The 25,994-nt window shown below is 39.4% G+C and overlaps 1 protein-coding gene across 24 annotated transcripts in view; it reads right to left on the minus strand.

Annotated features, from left to right (window-relative positions):
- EMSY (EMSY transcriptional repressor, BRCA2 interacting) overlaps positions 1-25,994 on the minus strand; it is a 63,787-nt gene that overhangs the window by 8,937 nt on the left and 28,856 nt on the right. For 8 of the 24 annotated variants that reach the window (XM_087759329.1, XM_087759322.1, XM_087759319.1 and 5 more), the window contains 13 exons: positions 24,528-24,836; positions 22,257-22,406; positions 20,573-20,746; positions 18,176-18,312; positions 16,736-16,909; positions 15,680-15,878; positions 14,364-14,528; positions 13,941-14,099; positions 12,110-12,169; positions 10,910-11,064; positions 9,004-9,567; positions 7,627-8,139; positions 5,452-6,068 (listed from right to left, as the gene is read on the minus strand). In XM_087759329.1, the coding sequence (XP_087615455.1) occupies positions 5,874-6,068; positions 7,627-8,139; positions 9,004-9,567; positions 10,910-11,064; positions 12,110-12,169; positions 13,941-14,099; positions 14,364-14,528; positions 15,680-15,878; positions 16,736-16,909; positions 18,176-18,312; positions 20,573-20,746; positions 22,257-22,406; positions 24,528-24,836 (2,954 nt within the window). In that variant the 3' untranslated portion in view covers positions 5,452-5,873. Of the gene's footprint in view, positions 1-5,451; positions 6,069-7,626; positions 8,448-9,003; positions 9,568-10,909; positions 11,065-12,109; positions 12,170-13,940; positions 14,100-14,363; positions 14,529-15,679; positions 15,879-16,735; positions 16,910-18,175; positions 18,313-20,572; positions 20,747-22,256; positions 22,407-24,527; positions 24,837-25,994 lie in introns of those variants that run through there. The other 16 variants (XR_015705168.1, XR_015705167.1, XR_015705166.1 and 13 more) reach the window with 8 other exon arrangements.

Genomic DNA, 25,994 nt, shown 5'->3' on the forward strand with positions numbered 1-25,994 from the left:
CAGCCCTTTGCTATATTCAGGTCTCAGGTACTGAGAAGTTTCTTGCAAGGAAGGGATGCAAGGGTTCCCATTCTCTCCGCGGAAATTATGGAAGTTATACTTTATCTTCTCGCAAGAAGAATGGGAGATAGCAGAGCAGATTACAGGTCTGAACTAAACTTACGGGGAAAGCAGCTTCCTAGGAACAACAAGAATTAGGAAAACGGAGACCTGAAACAGACACCAAGCAAAGGATACCCTGCACATTGGTTTGCTTTGCTTTTTAAAAAAGGCTGCAATATCAAGGAGGAGCTTGGCAGTTAAGGATTAACTAGTCTGCAGGAAAAGTCTGGCCTAACCAAACATCCAGCTCAAAGGGTTTATGCTTATTGAGACAGTCAACAGCCATGGTGACGGCTACAGGGCAGCAGTGACAGGCTCACTGTCATCTCTAGAGACAACCAGCCTGTTAGGCGCTCCAGATGTATTTATTAAAAAAGCAGCATCCCTAACAGCAATAAAAGCCTGTGCAAAGAGACTTCCAGGGCCTTTAGTTGGCCTCTGGTAGAGACTGACATGAAGAAAGTCCCAAAGTACCGGAGTCCTACGAGCCTCTGGGACCGTTCTGGCTGACAGCTGTGAAAAGCTGGATTTGTTACCATAAAAGACAGCAATTCCTGAACAGCGTTTGCTCTAATGAGTAATAAATTAGACAGGCTCTCACACTAAGAATTTTCAAAGTTTTAGCAAAAACTCCACTGCAGAGGATTCGTGCTAGGTAGTCTGGGCATTCAAGTGACATGATTAGACGATCTTTAAAGGTCCCTTCCAACTCAAACCATTCTATGGAGTCTAAATCCCATACGCAATCCCGAGAGACTGGCTGACGCTCCTACCACCCACCCTCTGGAGGATTCAATGATAACACAGAGCCCAAGGTCCTAATTACCCACCTCCAGTGAGGTGATACGAGTATCTTTTCCTTATGACAAAATCCATTTAATAAAGGCAGCTACGGAAAATGGGATCCCAGAAAATTTCAAAACTGCTAAAAACTTACTGAGAGATGGAAAGCTGAGAAAAACATCAAGATATCGTCACAAAAAATTCTGTTTTTCAAAAGTGGCCAAGTACTGGGCAAAACCAGAATTATATGAAGCTTTGAGCAGGACCTGATCTGGAGTAGTATTTATTGGACAATTCTAGCAGTCCTGGACTCCAAAAATGATTCAAGGCCATGCTTTACTCTTCAGTCCCCAATGCTTAAAAACCTCTTAATATCTTTCCTACCCCAAATAATTCAAAGATCCTTTTCTCTAGAAATGATGAACAAGGTACTCATTATCCTATTTACACCACTTCGGCAACTTTGCACCCAAGTCCAGTGAAAGAGAAAAAAAAACCACTGCCACCGCAACCCATCCAAGATCACCAGTCACCTCCACTTGCCAGTCATAGCCCTAGCTGCCTCAACATACCACCAAGTACTACGTTTTTTTCATAGTTTAAAGCCTTAAGATACCAACGCAAACATCTAGTTTCATGGCCACTATATGAGATACGAGGTGACTGGATTTCATCCCACAGCCTCAGTGCTCGTTGGAGAGAAAAGACCCCAAATGACAGAAAACGTGGCGCTCCTTGGTAACCCTAGTTAATTATCCTCACTCTTAGTATTGATTTTTTTCAAGTTTCCATTTCTATGCCTCTAAAATGCCGTTAATGACAACTACTTCTTGCACAGGAACCCACAAATACGTCTTAAGGTACTGCTTCCCTAACTTTCTCTTCGATAAGCCGCGTTAAGCTCTGAATTTATCATAAGCTATGTGTTGCTTTTCTACTGGAAGAAAGCAGTTTCAGAGATGGCACTAGGTTTTCAGGACAGACTTTGGGTAGGGGAAAATCTCTAAGCCCCATCGCATGAAAGGAAACTTTGCACAGGCTGTTAGTAATCGTTCTTCATGGTTTGCATCAAACCTAGGAAAAGAGCAAGTCCTGAGCCCAGCGCAGACTCACAGTGCTAGACATACTGTTTTTCCAATACAGGCAAACCTCTAAATAATCTGGTTTTCTTATCTTAAGTTATGATCAGTCTTCTCTGGATTGAGCATTGCCAAGCTGAAACCATCTGCCTTTGCAGGGTACCGATGGGGATGCATAACTACCCTCATCTGTGAAACCTTTAGACTTCAGGAACTATTTATACACTCGAAACAAAAGCATAATAGTTTTAAGTTTCCTGACTTTTGACTTTTTTAAAGGTCTTTGGTGTTGCTTTTTTTAAAAATCCCATCTATTTAGTCATACATTCTGTTCAAAGGGTCCCCCCCACCCAACTGCAAGTAGCTTCTGGTTTTCTATTTTGCCCCAAAATTTCAAAAGCTTCTTCTGTCAGTGGGAGAAAGACTGAGGCTGAAAATAATTTCACCCTGATGGTTAAATCTTTGCACAAAACATGTAGTCCTCTACGATTGCACGCATCTTTAAAGTGCACATAACACCAACCTTGTTTCAGTACTTCTCTGACTTCATTTCACTTTCTTAGCACCCTTTTTGGAAAATTCACGTATGTGCTATTGCAGTGCCAGGGCACGTTTGTTAAAATGCTGAATTCAAAGCGACCCTTTAATGCTGTTTTACTTGCTCTCCAATTCATCCACAACTTCCTCCTATGTTACAAGCCTATTCCCTGCTAATTCCCAGTAACGAAGACTATCATCATCATCATCATCGCAGCTCACCTTTCTTCTATTCCAAGGAGGGACATCAAATTCATTTCAGGGAAGAAGATGCAGCTTATTAGGGAGAAGGGATATGGAAATGTTATCTTACACACTGATGTTTTATTTTTAGCAGCTCAGTGATATTTATAAAGCTGTGAGGAGTGGATACACGGCTGCAATAGGATGAAGTAAGTATCCCAGGGGCAGGTAGGAAAAATCTGCACATCTGTGGGGCAGGACAAGGAACAGGCAGTGCTGCCTGGAGTTCATGAAAAGGGGGAGAAGGCCAAACACTCCCAGCATGTCTTCTCATAGTTGTTCTCAAAAATCAAGTAACTAGGAAAAAAAAAAAATAACATCTTGACCCTAAATTTTAGCTCATCTTGTATACTCCTTATTATTAAAGGTATTTATATGGTGATGTGCTGGAACAAATTAAATAAGAATCTGAAAAAATTCAGCTCCATTTGGGAAAGCATCAAGAGAGGAGTTTCAAGAATGAATGCACTGATTAGAAAAGTCCTTTTTCTAAATTTCTTACACAATCCCTAGACACCCCCCACCACGTGCTTCAATTTGCCAATCTGAAAGCAATTACCTCTCACAGCAACACCAAAACCTGTTGTTTTTAAAAGATTTGCTGTCTTCAAGGAACCGACAAATAGTTCACTGTAGCTGTTCATACCTTCGCTGTAAAGCCATCGCTAAAGATGCAAACAAAAGTCTCACATAAAGCATCAGAATAAATTGGACCAGAACTCAACAATATACAAACATTAGGAGTGTCGAATTCCCCTTAGGCCATTTCTTAGTATCCCTTTTTGGCTGGAGAGAGCATATATATTCACCTACACCTGAAACCATAATTTAAGGCAAAGTTCTTGGGCAAAAGCGCTTAAGAAAGATCTTGCTCTACTTTATATTCTCATGGCTTTGCAGTCCTAGATATGCCAGGGTCACTCAAAATACTGCAAGACCCCAGGTGACAATGAAAATTTGATAGAAGCCAGAAGAACTGTGCGACATCTGCTCTGGGCTTTTCAGAACTGTGTATGGAAAACTACAGCCTGTGCCTTACGCTGGCATCTGCAAAGCACGACAGACCCTCCAGTCCCACTGGGGGTAAAAGCTGTATTAAATCGCTTTTTGTCATCCTGTAGCAATGGGGAACTTTTAGGACTTAGATCATCACTTGCTCACTCTTGTTGGACACTGTTATTTCACTAAAACAATGATAAAAGCTCCCAAACTATCAAAACCTGAACCACCTAGAATGGTACACTGGTAGGGTTGTTGTTTTTTGGGTGTTTTGTGGTTTTTTTTTTTTTTTTTTTTTTTTACTAGAGGAAGAAATATGGTATTTTTCATTTCATATATATTATTCTCTTCCAACCTGAGCACTAAGTACAGCAGAAACCAAACCAACACCTATCCCAACATCAAGGTAATGCAAAAATAATTAGTTTCCTACCCCACTATTCCGGCATTTGCACACTGAATTTATCAGGACACTTCTCCACCATAATAAACTACATTATTTTTGAACTAATGCTGATGGAAAAGAAAACAGAAGGGGGAAAAAAAAAAGTGTATGAAAGCCATAGGGACTGAATTTATAAGATAACTGAGGCCAGATGAAAAACCAACAGCACCATCTAGGGGTTACTGCATCTTCTCACATAGGTGGAGAGTCAGGACAAGTAAGATAAACAGTTTTTTAGGTTTTGTATTTTTAGTTTGAGTTACTCTAGTCGGAATTTAATCTTAACTACAATATCAACAGTAAAATCACAGCTTAAAAAAAAGACTGACGCAAAAAGCTGTATTAGACTTTGGAGGAAATCTACTTACAGTAGTACTTCAGCACCAAAAAGTGGGCAGTTAGGCTGATAAGATGTATATACAATTAAATGATATGTCAAAGTCTTAAAATGCTTAGTTATTTATAATGAAATCTATACAAAACAGTTAAAAACGTGTTTTTATATACATTTGAAAAAAAAAAAAAAAAAGTATTGTCTTCATTAGCAGAATGTATTAAAACTGGTTCTCTTATCCCATCCGAACCCAAACCTCTCTCTGCGGCTTGTAACTATCACAAAACCCCCATGTATTGCTTCAACAAGCCAAGTCGTAAGGCTAATTTCTGAAACCTACCATTGTATACCGATTTAAGCTTTTAAACTCCCCGAATGGTCACTTTAAAAACAGCATGTAAGAGTAAAATACAGATTTTTAAAAGCCTTAGCTCACTTCTAAATTCAGAGGTTCAACTTTGAAAGATGCTGAACCATTTATCCCCGATTTTGAAAAACTGATTTATAGCAAAATACATCCCCCCCGCCCCGTTTGTATTAGAATTAATACACCTGCCTGTTTCACAGGAACTTTTTAAACAACGTGGCCTCACTTTAAATTTTATATTTAAATAAATAATCAAAGATTAACTAGAGCAGATGAGCGTTTCATGTGCTTAAGGCACAAAGAAATGCCTCATACACCGTTACCCTACTTCTTGTAAAGCATGAAAAAAAAAATCCACTAGCAAATCCACTTTGCTACCAGTTAGTGATTTTGCTCTTTTCCAAACATTCACCAACAAGAATTTAAAAAAAATAAACTATATTTTTAGGCTTATGAAAAAAATCTTAACTCTAAGTGAGCACAAGTGCAAGAAAGCTAACCAATTCCAAAATTCCTGGGGCTTTTCCAGCACTGTCAGAGACACTTTTTCTCTCACATGCTATTTAAAAATACAAATATTTATTAAACATTCTCTTTTTTTGATGGTGTTTTGCTCAACAGCTAACAAAAAGACACAGCAAAATAACGACCCCTTTTTACTGAAAGCTGTTTCAGTATCTGGGCAAGGGCTTCAATAGCACGAGCTGTAGAATTTGCTGCAGATTTGCTTTTTAACAGGAGTACATTCCACTGTCACAGGCTTACTAAATCTCGGTAACTACATCTTGGTTCTTTTTTTTTTTTTCTGGAAACAATTTTTAAGATGCAGCTTTTGCAATACCGTCTTGTTAAAACACACTGATGCTTCAAGGGTCCAATGAACAACTCTAATAGGCAAAGTGCTCTAAGACATCACAATACAAGGGCATCTTGGATACTCAAAATCCCAAGATATTTTAAAGTGCACTCCAGTGTCCCAATTCCTTAGGATCGTTCAGCAGAACTTCGAGAGGGGCTGGGCTCAGTGCCGTCCTCAGTGCTACTGTCCACATCGTGCTCCACTGCCGTCTCCTCATCGTCGAGGCACTGACTGGTGAAGTTGTTGAGCTCCAGGAGCCCGCTGGGTTCCACTACCACATTGGAGCTGGAGTGACAAGGGATGGAATAGTGAGGGATAGTCTGAAAGAAAGAAAAGATTTAAGTTTTAGCACGCGCAGTTTTCCCAGGCAAAGGCGTCTGCGCAAGCACAGGTACTCATGGAAAAGGGATATTCGGTTTCCAATAGCAATTTTCCCTAGCTGAGGCCCGCTGCACGTGACATTACGTTAGCTAAAGCTTCAAAGCACCCTTTCACCCGATTACGTTGCGAAAGATAAAATTTTAATAATCTTGCTCTTAAGGCGCTGATCCTGGCCTTGGGTCTCCACTAAAGGTCTGTGGCAGCGTAACCAACAGCTGAACCACCAATGCCCACCATCCATCATTCCTCAAACGCAAAGCAGAGAGAATACTTTCTTCAGCTTTATCTTTTTCTTATCTTTTTCAGACAAGACATTCAGATATAAGGACTAGCTATGTTTTTTGTATACAATACAATACAAGCTCCGGCCCTGCTCAGAGCTGCAGCAGCACAGAGGCTGAGGAAACACCGCAAATCTAAGCTATTTATTTCTGCTTATATTTTCACGGGTTCTAGAAACTCAATCTACAACTTTATATAACTGAAGTTCTGGGCAGTATTTTACTTTTGAAACAGCTCGTAGCATGCCGCAATGACAAACAATACAGATTCTCAAAATATACCGATTTGAAGTAAAACAGAAATCTACCTTTGTCTATTTAGGGAAATGAGGACTAAAAATGAGTACAAAAATGATGGTTTCTACAAAAGCGAAGTTAGCCGCAATGAAGATTTTACAAAGTAGCGTGAAAAATTTGAAAGCTCTGTACACAAATTATTTCCCACATCGGAAGCATTTTCACTGTAACACAAATATGATACACAATAAAACCATTTCAATCCATGCTATCATTTGTGTGAACATATACAATGCCAACTTGTCTACAAAGATTCATATTATACCACTATGAGTCCTCGGATGATTTAAATACTTCCTCAGTTGATATTCTGACCGTGTATTACATCATAAAACATCATATTTAAGACAGCAGAATCAATGAAAATATCCGTCATCAGTCAGGCAACGACTCAAAGCATTTAGGCTAAAGATCAATAGTCATTTCGTCTCAGAAGTGGTAAGACTGGTTGTAGGTGGAGTTAACAAGCTTTCTTCTGAATCCAGACCTATTTACTGAACCTACCCAGTAAGCGTAACCCCACTACTTCATTTTTTGCGCTAATTTTATACTCGGAGGTAACATTAATAGATACTATAAAAAAAGCTAGATCGTAGTTCCATAGTAAGTGGTGACGGTCACATTTTTAAGCATTTCAAATGAAAGCTCTTGGTAAAATTAGATGAGCTTGGTTTGTTTTCTTAACAGAAAGGAAGACACCGAGGACACAGTGAATGATACAGTGCTAGAGAAACTCGAGCTCAATTTAAGAGTTACACACTTTGAAGTAGTAATCCATTACAAGCACAAGAGTAGAAAAAGAACCAAAAACTGAAGAAGGAAAACAAAAACACTCGAACATCGTTCAGTTGCTATCATCACATTAGACACGAGTTTGCTCTGCTCAACCTTTGCCTTATTTGCTCTAGTCTTCTCTTACCTGGATAACAATTTCTGATGAACTCTCTTCAGCTTTCTTTTGTGATATATTCTGAATGTGTATAAACTGGTTTGTTGTAGGCACTCCTTGTGCATCGAGTTTCCTCTCTGTTAAAGTAGGACCAACAGCAGGAGGACTTGAACTGGATTCTGTACATGTCTGTTGCTGGGGGATGGAAGTTGCCGTCATCCCTACTGCAGTCACCCTCGGCACCTGGGTACAAGGTGACGACTCTGCTTCGCTAGCGAGCTTACTAGTGGACATGGCCTTGTTTGGGGGATCCACTATCGTATGTTCTGTGTTTGTATCAATCTGAGCTTCCACCATAGACACTCTCAAAATATCTGCTACTGCTGTCTTCGCGGATGCCTGCATGGGAAATAGGCTGGTAACCGGCAATGCCAGTTTGGGCACAGAGCTGCCACCTGCTACCTTTGAAACAGAAGGAGGCTGACGCCCCTCAAAAGTTATCTTTGTAACAGTGGATCCTTGCGTTATAATTGGATGCTGCACCTGAAAATCAAATTTTTGTTGTGCATGTTACAGCTAGATTTTTTTTCTTTATTGAAAATCTAATCAATATTTCCAAGGACAGTATGGCACAAACAACATACTTGCTATTAGGAAGACAGTTGAAACTCAGTGTTTTAACAAAGGAATTAGCAATGATATGGTAACAGTTAATTGAAGCCTGGGGAAATGCAGCTTTTTAGGCTGCTAGATAAGGATTGTAGCAGTATAATACCACAGCAGTCTCGTTTTCCTTTGGGATTTACATCCCCACGTGATGTTTGTTAACCCTCTTGTTTTCGCACGTATTCCTGAAAGGGCCGAAAAAAAATAATTGTACTTTTCTGGAGTTAGTTAAAATACATTTTTTTTTTCCCTACGTTTCTCAGTCTTTACATTTTCCCCTCCCAAGGAAAATCAAATTACTCCTGGACATGAAAGCCATCTAACTTCAGGAAGATGTAAACTACAAAGGAAGACGTACAATGGAGAGCCTTAGGAGACTGCAGTGTATTCATCTTTATTTCCACAGAAATAAAAAGTGCTACGGGAACGGAAATTAATAACGTGTCATATCTAAAAATTAAAAGAAAATAATTAGGGACAAATTCCATGCACCAGTGGTGGCAGAAATTCATAAAAACTGTCCAACAAAACACGTTTGTGAGCTCTATGGATTTTTCCCCTATAACATGTGCTTCTCTTTCCTAGTGTCAACCTTCTGATGGGGTAATTAATACCAGCGGAATGAGGAGTTCTCTCTTGCCAGGACAAAACACTGCTACAGCGACAGGGTTGGTGTTTTGATTTTTTTTTTTTTTCCTTGAACAGCGACGTGTATTTTGCATGCTATCAATATTCCGTTACCTGGCTTGCTGGCTGTTTCTCTGAAGAGGCAGGTAGCTGCATTTGACTCTGGGGGGGTTGGGGTTGCACGTAGATTTTTTGTGCCGTTGGTGCCTGTTGCAGTTTGGGCAGCTGCTGCGTGGTTTTTACTGCAAGCACCTGTACTACAGTTTGCTGTGGCTGTGCCACTAAGGTAGGGAGTTGCCTTTCTTTGGCCATCATGTGGTGTGGGGGGTGCTGTGCATCTGGTTTGGTCTGTGCTTGCTCTTGCTGCAGGGGGGTTAGCTTTTGATGCCTTATGGAAAGCTGGGGCATTTGTGGGAGTTTGTGCTGGATTTGGTCAGCCTGCAGGTGGATTGTCTGCTTCTGCTTAGTCTGGAAACACTGCAGAGTTTTCACTTGCAGTTGAGTCTGTTCCAGCTGCGGCTGACTCAGTTTTTGCTGTTTTTGTGCCTGCGATTGTGTCAGGGCAGATCTGTAAAACAGGCCAGTCTGAGGATCTAAGGTGTCCATCTCTTCCACTTCTCCTTCCTCAGTTCCCAGTTGTTCACTGTGTTTGGTAAATGCAGTGTGACTGCTTAAGGCCTTAATAAGAAGAAGTTAGAACAAGTTAGTAAAGAGAAATACAAATTATAAGAATACACAATCTAAAAATAATTTTTAATGTTTCAACCGGACTACTTGAACTTATTTTACCATTACAGACTCCCAATTCACGTCTAAAAAAGATACCCTTACATGCAGATTCCACAATATGTAAGCAATCAATAGCTATTTTTATCATGTTAAAATGTGATACGTCTCTATGTGACAACATTAACTGCGTAACTAATCCTCAGTGGAGGCTCGCGTGTGTCAGACTAAGGTTCAAAGCCCCTAAGGTTGCATGGCAGTTGGATATGAAGCAGCAGGATTAGCAGGTGGTTGAACCAGTAGCTCCTCATTAAAGCCAGAGTCTCTCTGCACAATAAATTCTTATTCTGCCTCTTGAGAGCCTAGTCATCTTCTCCATTATTTCTTCTGCAGCTCCTCATATACCTACCTACCCTATTTCAGCAGAGATACTCTCTTCTCCTTCCTTCCTCAAAATTTTATTGCAATTTTTCTTGGGCATTGCACAAACATTGTTTGATTTTTTGAGGAATTCGAGGGAGCAAGAGATGCACTTTCCATACCGTGGTATAAACGTATTAGTAAATGGCCTTATCAAGATGAAGCAGCCTACTCAAACACCTGTGAAAATATGCTCTCTGAAGTGGGTTTGTAACCCTAACACAGTACTATCCAGGTCCACAGCTGGAGTTCCTAGAAGTTAAAGCACTGCAGAGTTGAGCAGGTCTTGAACAAAGGCATCAGAGTAGCTTCAGTAAGACTTCACCAAGACTTCACCACAAGCTACACCGCTTGTTTGAAGTGTTTGGGATCCTAACGATATTGGTCTAAATACGATCTTACTTTTTGATTCAGAGAAGTTTGCCCATTCACAAACTAAAGTCATCAAATGAAAAAGACACCGTGTGCTCTGTGTACTGACCAGATTCTGCTTCATCCCTCTTCCCCCTACACTAACACCAACACACAGAGCCCAGGCCCTTGCAACACAACATATAGAAAAAAGCAGCTTGTTGCTGTTGAACGGATGACATACAGACAGAAAGAACTCATCTAGAAAGCACTATCTTTTTCACAGTGGCTGTTAATACCTCCTACTTAACAGTCTCAAGTCATCTCATTAGCTACTTCCCCTTTATCCCCCCACCCTCACCATCAAAACAGGCAATATTAAAATTGAGCTATTAATTTGCCCTTACACTTAGCATTTTCAGGGGCAGCAACATGACATACTCATTCAGAACAAGCCCTGGCCCTATATAATTCATATAACCTACTGCTGTTTACAGACTGTTGGGAAAAGAAAGGGTACAACCTGCTGCATGATATGGGTAATTGCGCCTGTGGAAGATGCAGGGATAGATTTCACCACAACAGAAGTCTGCGTTGCTGTCTGCGACTGAGCCACATGCTGCAGCAGAGTCCTCTGGGGCTGAGATGACTGCTGGTGGGGCTGGGACCGATGACTGACTGCAAGTAAAGAGGTCAGTGGCACTTCTCCAGCACTAACTGCAGTAACTTCAACTATTTGCTTTGCATTTAAGCTTCAACTGAAAGCATATATGAGTGAAATAAAGATCTGAGTATGAAAAATATCTTTTACTGTATGCTAGCTTCAACCTTAAAGTGTAGATCTATTCTGAGAAGGCTCTTAAAGTAGCAACTCAGGGGTTTTGCTTTTGTCTCTGTTTCCTAAGTAATCACACTTGGTCCAAACCTCCTCTGGCCTCCCTCTCCCAACACACCAACTTTGCAAGCAGAATTTATACTTGATTTTCAGCTGGGTTCTTCATACAGCACCAGTTTAACACTGTAGAGCACAAGTTATTCTGTGGTTTTTACACTGTTAAAAGCATCTGCACAATTGACTGCAATTAAGAACAGCAAGCCTTGCTCACTGAATTACTATCACTGATAAACTGCAAGAAATACTCTCCAGAGCATAGGCTAAATTTGAAAGATCAGCAATTAGAAAATGTTTGGGTATTATGAAACCAAGTGAGGTTGATCAGAAATCACAGACCAAAAAAATGGAGACCTTGTCATGGGTCTAATGTCACTTTTTAGAACAGATCCAGCATGAGTTACGGAGTTATGGTGATGGCTCTGTAACTAAATAGTGGATTGACAGAGAAATGATCTTCCGCTGAGAAAAAAAACCACAAACCATTCTATATTGCAGTCACTGGTAAGACACAAATCTTTATGCCTGTCCATGCTAATATGTAAATATTTGCTTTAATTAAATTTTTAGTTACAAAATAATTAATAACTGGAGAACAAGCAAAGTTTAATTCAGTTGTAACATAACTTAAAGTTAAAAAGTTTCTAGTGACCTTCCTGGAAGTTAAAAGAAAGGTCACCTTTTGAATAAATATGATAATTTTACTTCCGACTCCAAGAGAGGAGTTGGATTATATCAATACCGGCTCGCATGCTGTGCCAGATCCGTCGTGGATATCCCCCAACAGTTCCTGCACAATTGAAAACTTCGTTTAAAAATAAAGTTTCTAACCTATATGGTTGTGTAGATATTCTTCCGAATGTGAACCAATACAGTGTTGTCTTCCTGAGTCTGCAGACAGACAAAAAATGGTGACACTAAGATGTGTGAACCGCTCCCTTCATCTCACGAGGAAGCACATGCTGAATCCCAGCTCCCATATAGACTGAAGTGTGCCTAATCCTTTGGTCTAGGCGCATGCAGGAGACTTCACAACAGGTTATCGACTGTTTACTATCTTACTACTGAATTTTTAGCAGAAAATATAGCTATGTGGATTACTGATGAATCCTGAGAAGCACAAATTAAAACACAACGAAGAACTCAATTACTTGCATTCCCTGGCAGCGTTCACAGACACTGGGGAAAGGGACAAAAATCCAAGAGCAAAATAACCAGTTTTGTGCTGTAGCAGAAACTGCTGCTAGTCAACCCACAGCAGCCCGCATTTCTCTAGTAGATTCCTGTATGTCAGCTCAAGGTTTATAAAAATCCCAGTATTTCAAATAGTAATCATAGCTCAAGGAAATTTTCAAATTTTATACTTTGTATGGCTTCTAAGCTGCAGAAAAGGACTTAAGTCTACAAAGATAGCGACTGTAATCTCCCATCCTGCCTGCAAAGGGCCCTATTTTACATCAACTTCCACAGCAAGACCCAGCAAAGACTGGAACCTTGAACAGAAGCACAACTCACAGTATCTGTGTCAGTGAAGATAACTGACTGTTAATTGGAGATCACGCTAACACTATTTATTGCACTTTTGAGTTTGTTTTAAAAGAGATGCAAGGGAGCATGACTCAAACATTCAAAATTGAAGCCAGATACAGTAAGTGTTATTTAAAAGAATAACAATAACATCCCCCCCAGGTCCAATTTCACACAACTTAGACCACACAAGGGATGGAAGCGAGGGGAGGAGGTATAAAGCAGGAGAATGAAAAATGAAAATATCCGATTAGACATTTAACACTAAAAACACTGGAGTTACAGATATGTACTTATAGAATTTAATATAATTAAGTTTTATTCCTCTTTTCCGATGCGTATTTTCAACACGCTTTTACTTTCGTTTTCCAAATAAAGTAGGGAGGCCAATAATGTAGACTTAAGAAATTAAAATGGAAAACAGGTAATCTGATCCTCTCGTGTATGTATGAGAAGTGGCTCGCACCTAGTGTTCTGGGGTAGTAGGGAGCATCAGCAAGACAAGACAGTCAAAGACCTACACAAAATGGACAACCAGATAGGACGAGTCAAGAGTTTGAAAAAGTTAACAGCTGAACATAAAGTCAGCTTGAATAATTTGTTTAAAAAGTAAAAATTTATTAGTTCAAAGGCTTCTAGCAAATGAAGAAACCGGGGACTACATTAGCGTGCTAAATGCACACCTAGCTTAAAAACCCACTGAGCACTGGTAAGCAAGTAACATTTTGCAAATATGGGTTAAACTAACTCAAAGTCTGACTCCGCTCAATACGTACAAAAAAAAAAAAAACCCAACAATATACAGTTCCTGTAACTTCACTTTCTACTGTTTCCTTAAAGACAAGTGGGACAGCCTGTCCTCTCCATCAGATCAGGGAACAGAAAGATCCATTCAACTAGGACGTCTTGAAGCAACGACCCTTTGTTTCAGTTAGAAACATTCTCCACTATGTCCCAGAAAAGCAAATGTAATCTCTGTCCCCTGCACAGGGCCTCAAGAGTGGAAGAAAAGACTCATTTCCTCTACAGCAAATTATAGCGAAACACAAAAATGAAACGCGTTGTAAGAAAACTCCAAAATGAAGTCCCCAGACTTTGACTGCAAACCCACCATCACACTACCGTAGTCACTTACCAGTTGTGATATATTCAGCAACTAATTCCGACTCTACTACAGCAATTGAAGGACTTTCTGGAGAATGCCTCTTTTCTTGGGTCATCTGGATTGGGACAGCCATTTGGCTCAAGTCAATGGTAGGCTGCCTTGGCTTCGATTCTAACTTTTCCTTCACTGCTTTAGAAGAAAAGAAAAACATAAAATAAACATCCAACATATAAATCTCCATAATAAAATAAACCTCCAATATAAATGCAAAAGTTTAATTAAATAGATAGGGAATATTATATAATAGATACAAACAAAGTGTTACAGGTTAAGAAGAAAGGAATCAAGCTGATTCAAGACAGGTTCTTTTCAATTACAAAACTTGTTACAAACGGCTACTTAAGCAAGTAATAAGCTTTGAAGTATCCTAAACAACGGCATGTGTTTGCACACCTGTTGTCTGCTGAAGTTCCAGCAAAGCTTTTATCGTGGAAGTAGCTGACTGAGATTCACTGGATACATCCTGGTAAATTATTGTAGGGCTTGTGTCCACAGCAATTTCATGTTCTGACCAATCTTGACTTCTTGAAGCAATCACATGGACTACAGGCTGAGAATCTGTTTGGAAAAGAACAAAGGCACATCAAGTCACCACAGAACCCTTTTGGGTTGGAGGTCTCTTGTCCAACTTCTTCCTTTAAAGCAGGCCTATAGTTCAAAATTACACCAGGTTACTCATTATCCGTTAGCGTTTTGAACGCTGCCAGGGAGGCATACTCTCATTCTGCAACACTTTAGCTTTTATTACAATTGACTCTTGAAGTAAAACACTGCTGATGTTATGAAGTCTCCAGCAAAAAAAAGATCCTATATCTTAGTTGTATGTAAAAGCTTTGTTATGAACAATCAAAGTTCAGCAGGTTTCTTTGTATGTTGAATTTGCCTTGGATTGAACTCTTTTTCAGAAGGTTTTAGCAGTTCAGGCAATGAACATGTATTCAGCATTCTGAATTAACAGCTCCTAAATTTTGATGTTTGTTCAATCCTCAAAAATTTCTTCAATTTACTTAAAATGGTAGTATAGACCAACAGTTACATAATTATATAGAAAAGGTGACTGAAAGGCACATAAGTACACACATTTCACTGAGAGACATCTGCTTTTTCATTGGATGCAGTGATACGCCCTACGGTCACTCCTGACCAAAGGCGGGGTGTTACTTATGCCATATTATTTATCCTTCTCTACCACACAAAGAGCTGCAACCGTATCATGGCTTGAAGCCATGGCAGCACCCCCATCAGGACTGCATGTCTGATATATGTCCTGATGCACATATATGTGCCTATAAAAGGACCAAAATTTATGTTGGTCACATGACAACTTTCAGCCATGCAGTGGAGAGATGCTTCAATACACTCAGGAAAGAGGGTGGCAGAGCATGGGCTGCCAAAAAAAAAAGAACAAACCCAACCTGCTACACTGCCTACCTCTGGCAGACTCCCCCAAAAGAGGGGACAGGCTGCAGGCCACAAGCATTGGAACAGCACATCAGAGCGCAGCAAGAAACCATTATCTCCACTTTTCACATAGGAAATGGAGAAATACAGTAAATAGCTCATAAAAGATAAATAAAGCCACAAGGAAAGCAAACACACTCACTGCTAACAGACTGGGTGAAAACCTGTGCTGAAACGAGACATGGTGAGTACAAGCTAGCATGCTTGGGAGACAGTCCATTTGTATTTTATGCGACACTAATACACACCTTGGGAGCTCTGGGAGGACTCTGTAGAAGAAGAGCTGCTATCGGTGTAGGTTTGTGGTTCTTCTTTCACTTCTGGGAGAGACGAGTTTCCTGTCTCTGCTACCCTTGACGCCTGCTGTAACGTTTCAGTCACCAACTGCCTAGTTTGTTCACTCACAACTGTTGCTTGAAATGTCACTGGCTTTGGTTTTATGAGAACCTAATTAGAAAGACAAATTTTGTGTATGGTAAGAGCACTCAAGAAAATAGTCATAATTCACTGAAAAAATCTACCTGTAAATTCAGCAGCTCTGATGATTAAACCACAAAGCCCAAGTAAATGGCAATGCACAAGAATGTACTTCTCACTCAGTAATTTGGAGTAATTAACACAATAAACCACTAAACAGTCATTTTTCAGGGCTGGATACAGCTATGGTGTGACAAGAGAAAGCTACGCAAGTGAGCTGGAACATGCACTGCACTGATAAGAACAAGCACCTCTCTCCCGCAGCCCACAATAAATACAGTCTTGAACAATCAAGACACACAAAATTTTATATCTGATAAAAGTTTAGTTCTTTTTAAATACTAAGTGCAATCAGAGAAAAAGCTGAAACTGAAAGCGCCTAGAAATAAGCCAGATTCTCTGTATACAGCCCCACCAACTACACAAGGTCGCAGGAACAACCTGAACATACGTTAACCAGAAAATAACTGCAATAAACCTCAGATTTGATGGATGACCTATGTCCAGACTCTGTGTCTCTATTTCTCACAATCTAGCCATTAGCTGTAAGGCTTAAACAGGCATCTAGAGCCATGACCAGACAGTTTCGGCTATGTAAAAGGCTTAGTAAATCTTTTTGGCTTGCTCTAGGCCTCCAGAAACAGCTAACAAATGCAAACACCATGCTCAAGACATCAGAATCAAGGCCACCTCGTTACACCCCTAAGTCTCATTCCCCATAGACATATATTAACCCTGCAACAAATGTGGCAACACAGTGAAAAATTATTTACTTCCCATTAAAATTTAGGGGTACATTTCAAGACAGAAATGGGTCCTCACTGTACCTGCGTTTTCCCCTGCTGACCATAAACAATTTTAGTTGGGATGATTTTGGTGGCTGGCTGGACCGTGGACCCTATTCCTTTTGGCTGTGTAACAATCATTTTTGTGATGGGTCTTGTGGCAGTGATGATAGCAGGTTTTGCTCCTGCTGGCACTGCCTGAATAGTTTTCTCCCCCTGTAGAGAAGTCAAAGTTTACAGGTTAACTTAGCGAAATTCTTCAGAGAGACCCACTTCTCTAAAAAAATACACAGTTACAGGTGAGTGCGTGTACCATGAAATCAACGTGCTGCTGCTGCAACTACACTTATTTGATACAAAAAAGCCCCAAAACATTCAAAAACCAAGAACAAAAAACCCTATGGCTTTGTATGGAAAAGCTACCAAAATCCCGTTTTCCATTACTTCACCTTTTGAGCAGCTCTGAATAGCTGAACAAAAAGGAGTAACTAAAAGACACTGAGAAGTTTTTTGAAGTTGCTTCAAAGAACTCATGTAAACTGGAACTTTCCTCAAATCCTTCGTAAATATTTTTTTAAAACCTCTTATTTCTATTAACACTAACTTTGGCAAGACATCTACAAAACTTTAATTGAGATTCTAAAAAGAAATTATGTAAGTGTAGATCTTTGTATTATTCTCATGGCCCAGACATTAATTACATATGGACTTTTTTTAAAAAAAGTTCACTTAATGAAAAAATACAGATTCACAGCTGTTTCATAGGAAACATTTGACTTTGGAATAGACATATGATTAGACTTTAAAAAACCCCCTGCCTACTCAGTTCTTCTACTCAAGTAGACTTTTAAAGATTACATGATTAATACATTAAATCTCACAGTTCTATCTAGGAACACAAAGCACGTTCATCATTTTTATTTACTAGCACTTACAGGTGAACCCAGTCGAAGCTGTAAACTTGATTTTGTTCTTAGTACGCATCAGGTTATCCAAAAAAGAATTCAACACTCAGGTACAGGATGTTACAGCGTAAGACATGACATAAATTGAAAGGTGGTACCCTTGCTGCGAAGGGACAGTTTATTTCTGCCCTTTACATCCAAAGGATAAATGGTTGGAAATGCAAGTTTATAACACAGGACTGTGGTTCGCACTAGAGCACAAACAGGGTAAGATTCTAGTAATTTTCTTCTACTTAATCCCTTCAGCATTACAAAATCACTAACCATGGAAAAAAGGCAAGCTCTAAAGTTTTTATTTTCCTTTAACTTTGAGAACATTCCCAGCGTGTTTTAAGCATCTTTCATATCCTGCAAACCATACTTGCTTTTCAAACATCCCTGACATTAAGGCATGCTGTATCTGTTAAGGAGCTCATGCACAGTTTGCTTTTAATAGGGACTTCAGCGGAACGAATGCAGCAGCCACCACACAGCCTGTCACTTGGCTACTGATTTGAGACTTGAAACTCTTACTTACCCCAGCATTCAACAGCGTTGTGACAACATTTTTGCCTGGAAGCCCTTGAATTGTAGTTCCTTTTCCAGTAGTCTTTTGCACAACGATCACATTGGGTTTGGATGTCATTGGAATTGTAGTGATTTTGGTTGTAGTTCCTAAATTTTTGTGGGAAAAGAAATAACGTGCAGTTTATCACATGTACGTTTCCTTCTACTGTAGAAGTTGGTAAGCTATATAGGAATCCTTGTATTTAAATCTGACAGCACAACAAAAAAAAAGGGAAGCATCTGGAATGGGAATTTATGTCGCCCAACTCAACATATAAAGATTAGATGCCCACTCTACAAACCTTTCACCTACAGTAAAAACAGGCATGCCCAGGACAGAGTAATTGATACTATATTTGGACAGTCGGCCCGTTCTCACTAATTGCGGAGCAGACTAAAACAGCTTCCTCAGGCTAACATGTCTAACTTTTCAAAGGCTAGAATTACCGAGGGAAAAGGACAGCACTAATACTCAACTCAAAGTCCTATTTGCACAGACAAATATTCTTCTACAGGTAACCTCTGTAGAAGAATCTACGTACCAAGAACGTATCTCCAGTCAAGAGAAACACCAGCTCTTTCTGGCATTGAACTGTTGTAATACAAATGACGAGTAGTGGATTGAAAGAAGGAAAAAAGAAAAATATGCTATTGTTTTACGATCAGTTCTTAAAAGTTGAGTTTAGAAGTGTGTGTGTGGGGGGGGTTCTTTTTTTGAAGAGCTGTGTTGGCTATTTCTGTTCATCTCCCAGTATTTGATTAGGTCCGTTCCCTGTCTCAGGTTTTGATTTACCTGCAGTGACGGGTAATTCTGGTCAGCCTTTCACAGTCTACAAGAGTACATACACCAATATGTAAGTCATCAGTGTTATCAGACTGCCATTTCAATATCTCCTCAGACAGCTTTTTATCAACACCTTCCACTTTCTCCTTGAAGAAATTACCACTCAGTCACAGCAGAGTTGCAAACCCAAGGATTCCCCTCGCTACCTTCTACCTGTTAGTTGTGCCTGTAGATATTTCACTCCATACTTCAGATTAATAATCCTACTAATTCTGGGAAAGGGAAGACATGCTGAGACAAGATAATGATTTACTTAATTCTAGTGACTTCAGAGGCATCTAAAGACTGCTCCCTTAGCAAAAAAAATCAGAAAAACAACCCCCCAAAAAAACAACGCAAAAAAACCCCCACCACGAAACAACAACAAAAAAAGCAGGCATCCTTTCCAAACTTCTGTTGTTTTAGGACAATTGTTATTATCCTTATCAGGACTAGCCAAGGGTTTCCCTGCATTAGCGGGTGCTCAGGAAAATGATACTTGCATTTGTGTATAAACTCACTAACAGATCGAGAAATCTTAACAACTGATCGTACCCACAAAGGGCTAAAAAAGTTACTTGCTCCCGAAGACGCTACTGTATCAGCCCTAAGTATCATTTTGTAGAAATCAGGATCTGGAAAACTGAAGTACCTCTACCAGACTACAGCCCAGGGTGGGTTTTCTGGATAGCTTGTGCAGCACCTTCCACTGACAGGAGCTGGCTGGTGCCATGTCAGGTCTTTGCTAAGCATGGGACCTTTAAGTAATTTAAAGATATTACTAGACAGGAGGAACAGACCCAGCAGATCTTGCTGTATGTGTGCACCTAGCTAGGAAATGCAGCAGACCTTCTCTGCATTAGCACTGTTGAAGTCCAAAACAGATACTACGAAAATGTGACTGGTGTGGGTGTGCTTGGTCCTGGTCCTAAAAAGACCCTATGTTTAGAGGCTATACTGGCTCTGACCAAGGCTGGTCAGCAGACTAACAGAGATAAGCAGCAGGGTCTGCCTGAGGCTGGGAGGAAACACTTAAATTAGAATGTGGGGTAAGGGAAAGACAGGCTGAAACTGATAAAACAAAACCAAGATAAGGTGGAGACTGCAGAGATGAATTTAACATACCCAGTTGATTTTTATTCTGTTTCTTTGGACGGGCAGTAGAATAGAAAAGGACAGGATCCAGATTATAAAATGCTTTAAATTGGGGCTAATACAGTTTTCTGATCCTTCTGCCCTCTAACAGAGGACAATATAGTAGTTCTCCCCCACATTTCTCTTTTCCTCCCAGGCTTCCCTCACATTAGATGTTTCCTTCTTAAACACAACAACTACTGCAATCCCTAAGAACACTTTACCTCCATAACTTCTACCCATTATTTTCGTCTTCATCCTCAGCTGTTTTTCTTCTGAATTAACAACTTCTCCAATAAAGGTCCTAATAATTATTTGAGCATGTAACCCACAGAAAAGCCCTGAACAATTAGAGCAAGTCTAAAGTAACTTTTGAAATAAGTCTTAATATCAAAGTACTCATATGCCTACCAGAAACAATATTACTGCTGATAATCTTCCCTCCCAGCGTAGCCAGGGATTTTGGTACTACGGTAATGATGCTACCACTTGTAGTTTTCACATAAGTAGCAGCCCCTGGAGTTCCAGCCATCCGAGCCCCTATAGAGGGGCTAACCGTCGGCCGTGTATATGTTGCCTGAGTTCCTGTTTTAAAGAGAGAACAAGACAGTTCACTGTTAGAACATGATCTTCTACTAGTATTTGTGGAAAAATAAGTTAGTTTAGGGAAAAAAGCATTAGATTTTATTCCAACAGACCCCACACTGCAATTTATTACCACCTTTTACAATTCTCCCAGTACTTTTTAAACCCACAGAGCAATATGCAAGTATATACCAACTTTAAATTAATGTAAGAGTCTTCTGAAGCATTTTACCAAACGTTTCATGACTGCCATATTTTAATTCGTATCCTTGTGCCTAAGATTTTAATTTTCAATAGGTGTTTAGATTCTGCCTGTATGTTTGCCACTTGCTCCCTTAGATGCCCAAGAGTTAGGCATCCGATGACACTGCCAGAACTGATCCATTCCTCTCCCGAAAGACACCTATACTCTGACAAATGGTTTATGAAGAACACCACCAATGACTGGTCTAAATATCACTCTAAGAGAAAAATATAATTTACAATGATAATGCAATTTTATGATTTAGCTTTTAGCAGTACAAAAGAAACCTCCTGGTATGGCATAAATGCTATTTTTTCAGACCTACTTCTCAAATGGAAACAGAACTGAGTCCACAAAAGAAACTTGCTCAAAATAATAACATGAGTCGACAGCTATACAAACATTGTAATTCCATTCTGCTCGTACTGCCGCAGATAGTGCACTACTTAATTGATAAAGATCGCAGAGCACACCAGTTTGTTATAACAAGAAAGCCATGTGTTCAAATCCAAGAGAGCACAATACAGGTATTACCAATTAATTATCTGCAAAACTGCTGGATTTTTTTAATGTACTTGAGACTGTTTTTGTGAAGTACTTCAAAAGTTAAAAAAAGAATATTAACCATTAGTTTACGCTAATATTCCCAACCCATGCTAAAAATTCAGGAAGTTAGAGTTTTCTGAAAACTATGATAAAGCTGCCTTTCAAGTTTTCCTCATACAAATTTACAATCTGAACAGCCTGCATTATTTCTGATCTTTAATCAATAAGAAAACACAAATACAATTAGATCCCCAGAAAAACACTGGGAGTTTAAAATTCAATTTACGGGCCTTTTTATAAATTCACTGCAGGACTATGAGCAAGTCACCTGTCTTTTAAAGTCCAGATATGTAAAATGCGAATGATGCTGACCTATCTGCTTGAGGTACCTAAAAAGTAAATTAATGCAAATCGTCTAACATAAGGTGCTACAGAAGTGCAAAGTATCAGTATAAGTTGCAAGAAAACTGCCTTTAAAATAGGCAGTGGGGAAGGAATGATTGTACTTTCGTGTACCAATTCAAAAAGATCATAAGAGGAATAAAAAAGCACTCAGTGCAAAAATCCTAATCTAGAATAAATAACAACAGGATTGTGAATGTGCTGTTGTGCTCACTGTTCACAAGAGAGAGGTGCTTTTTTTTTTACCCTAATAAACCATGTTTGATCACCTGTATGTCTGGGTTTACCCTCCCTTCCCTTCTCAGAGCCATAACTTACCAGTGGGAGTAGTGACCAGTTTAGTTGTCATGATAGTCCCATTACTGCTAACCACCATAATAGGTGAATTGCTACTGCTGGGCAAGGTCGCTGTAACTGGTTTGGGAAGGATTTTACTGGGCTGCACCTGTTGAGTGATTATTTTAACACCTAGGAAAGGAGAAAGGTCACTGTTAAAATACAGGCACGAAAAGTTACTTTCTGAAATGCTTTCTCAGACCAAGCCCTAGTAGGCAAGTAGCCTCACAAGGCTTCTATTCTGAGCCCATGTATTCTTGATCCTGAAAATAATTTTTTTTTGTTCGGGTTGGTTTTTTTTTTTTTTGCTTGGTTATTTTTTATTTCACAAATAACAAGACAGTCATTATCTTTGCCTTTCATGTGCCTGTTTCAATTCGTAGCTACTCCCACTGAGGCATGGGATACCATTCCATCATTGATTTGTTGTAGTGATTTTTAACCTTTTCCAGTCTATGACTCAAAAAATAGAACGCTTCCCAGGAACCAACAGGTTACAACCAATACTGAATTGGTTCATATGCAATGAACCATCTAGAAGTGAAATAGTTCATCAATTTAGTCTGTAAATTCTAATGTGTCTTAATTAGCCCAGTTGAATTTAATCCCTCTGAATAAATTAAAAAAAGCTTTCTGCGCAGAGGATTAGTGGGTGTAAGGAAGCAACTGTGACACTGGCTAGGGAAGGTTGCTTTAAGTAAACTGCTCTCTCTCCTCTTGATTTATTGGTTATCTTGAAGCCACAAAGAAACTGGGCTGAAACAAGCTCTGAGTAGAATCAGCAAGAACAAAGGATGAGGACACCTCGGTACAGCAAGGATTCTGCTCCCTCTCTCTCTTGTGTAATGGAATGGGACCTCCGTGAGATTCACTTCTCAGTTGCAAACCAGGAGATTCATGTCATCTGTTCAAAAGTATATCCAGAACACTGGCATCTTACGTTCTGTTCCATGACAAGGTAAATGCATTGCATGGTGCTGGTCAAATGCCATGAAACACCCCGTCTGAATTAACCCATCTAAATGTAGGCACTTGTATTCGTACAGAAATATCTGTAGGTGAACACTTTTGTCCACTTGGGATGTGAAACATCCTCCTCCGTGTTTTATTCTTTCTACGTTGACTATAAAAGCAGTACGGAGCAAGTAAGCTCCAAACTTAAATAATGAAGTTAGGAAAGGGAAATTCAAGCCTTTGCATCATCCAGACACAAAACCAGATGAAAAGCAAAGCGTCTGTGAAAACTGATTCACATCTTCCCGAAAGAACAGGTATCAGATGGTATTTCCAAAGAAACTTTAACTAAAAAGAACACTTGAGCCTAAACCCATGGTAGAAGGCAAGGAGTGAAGGCCTTATTGATCAAATATTGTTCAGTGACTGGAGGATGGAGCCCTCTTATCTGTCTTCATTAGTGGATGTTTTTTCTTAGGCAATGGTCCTATAATCCAAAAGGAAGTTTATCAAAGGACAGGAGTAGGGCTGATTATTTTTTCATTCTATGGTCTATTTTAGTTCTTTGATCTAAGTAGTATGAATATAAAATAATAATCTTACCGACATCATTAATATATAATATGGACATAAAAATACTTTGCACTTTCATAGCACTTCTTCCTTTAGAATTAGGTAACTTTGCAAGCATTACTTCTTATTCTATCTTACGGAGATAAGAACTGTATTCTACAGCAGAGTAAAGCCAACATAGAAAGATCACATGGCTTGCCCAAAGTCAACGGAATGAATCAATGTTACAAAAAGAATCCAGTCCAATTTCCAGTCTCAGATCTAATTGCATTTGTTATAAGTACCTCAAAAGTAGGTTTTGATTTCTGGACCCAAGAAAAGAATTAAAATATGGATTAACTTCTTTTTCCAGTTGGTACAGTTGAACTGCTCTTGGATCTTCGGAAAACTATGTCTTCCAGGTTGCAAATCACATTACTTTTGAAGATATTTACATACCTTTCAATCTCTAAAGATAAAACATTTATTCCTAAAGCATAGTCTGTAGACCTGAACCAAACAAGAAGAGTGACAGAACCAAATTCTTGAATTACTGTTAGCTGAAAACATTAAGACATCCTTCACTATCTACTTATATCCAGGTTTAATGCCAAATCCTGTACTCAAGTAATTATGCCTTAATGATAGCTCCCCATGCACATTTTGGGACAGAATTCTGCCCTACTTCCTTGTGTTGTGGTTAGACCTCGCCAATCAGCAATATGACCCAAGATTAACTCCAACTACCTGATTCCTGTTTGATCTGAATGGTGGGCTTGATGCCAGGTGGCAACTGAGATTGCTGTGGCTGCTGTTGAGCTACAGAAGACTGTACCAGCTGCTGCTGCTGCTGTTGTTGTTGCTGTTGTTGCTGCTGCTGCTGCTGTTGTTGTTGTTGCTGCTGTTGTTGGGCCTGCTGTATTTGGTGCAGCTGCTGTTTGGGGGACTGCTGATGCTGTTTGGGAAACTGTGCTAAGATCTGAGTTGGATTCCCAACCAAACCTTTTGGGGAAGGTAGTCTGGTAGAGGCAACTTTAATTGCCGATGTAGACACACCTGTGAAAGAGTAAATGGTTTAAGATTGAACAGTGCAACAGGAAAGAAAAATATTACAATTACTTAAATACTTTTGCATTTAAACTGTCATTACTACTGAAAGATGCATAGATATACATAAGTAAAAAAAGCTCCCACATAGCAGAAGCACTCTCCCCAGAGGCAAGGGAGCTTTACACAGATTTTGAATGTGGCAGCAGAACAGCAGCTAATGGAAAGACCACGATCCCAGTCTACTGCCTGCACCTTTTGTGGTACAAATAATTCAAAAATATTTTCAAAGCCTGATCTTTAGGCTTCAAGAAAGCAAAATATAATGAAAATCATGACTACAAAAAAATAGGATATGAGGGTGACAAATATCAAACCCATCAATACCAGAAGGGAGCATCCGTTAGTGAGTGTGATGTTGTTTTAAAAGAATGAATCAAGTAATGGTATGCAATCTAGAAAACTGTGGAACATACATTTTTTGTGCTGATAGGCTAGGTGATCGTACAAGTAATAAAGTAATTAAAACAAGTTTGCAGTAAGATGGAAAAACAAAGTTCCCAAACAAATCTTAATACTTATTTCTGTCATTCCCTTACACAGTTGTCACAACATTTCCAACAAAATTTGGCTTCATCTGTAATTCCAAACTGCACATCCATAGGCACCAAAAAAGACAAACATAAAGTCCATGTCTTATGAAGGCAGTTTTTAACCAAGTCCCAGCTGTCGTAAAAACCAGAAAGAAAATCTCCTCTCTTATTTCTCTACATTTACAGATGGCAGCAATAATGACAGAATCATAATAACTACAATTCTGGCAATCTGAATAAGCAACCCTTTTCTCACTGCATCATCTAAGATGGTTTCTCCATTTCCTTCGCCTGCTGTTTTCATTCACGAATTTAACTTTCTTCACACATTTGGAGTGATTATCAGTTTACGTCACAAAACATTTCACCAGCATCTTCTGCAACGATACTGATAGTCTTGGAAAAAAAAAACCTGTTAAAGAGACACTCCGTCTAATATATTTTAGAATTATAGCCTCTTCCATGATCAAACCCAACTAAAATCCACAGTTCAAATAATATGAAATTCTGCTGTAAGCCCTTGTGCTCTGTAGATTAATATCTTCAGGACCTGATTAACAGAAGCAACATTGAA

This window comes from Nipponia nippon, unplaced genomic scaffold, assembly GCF_047370975.1.
Source record: "Nipponia nippon isolate SJK-2023a ecotype South Korea unplaced genomic scaffold, ASM4737097v1 scaffold_2, whole genome shotgun sequence".
Classification (NCBI taxonomy): Eukaryota; Metazoa; Chordata; class Aves; order Pelecaniformes; family Threskiornithidae; genus Nipponia; species Nipponia nippon.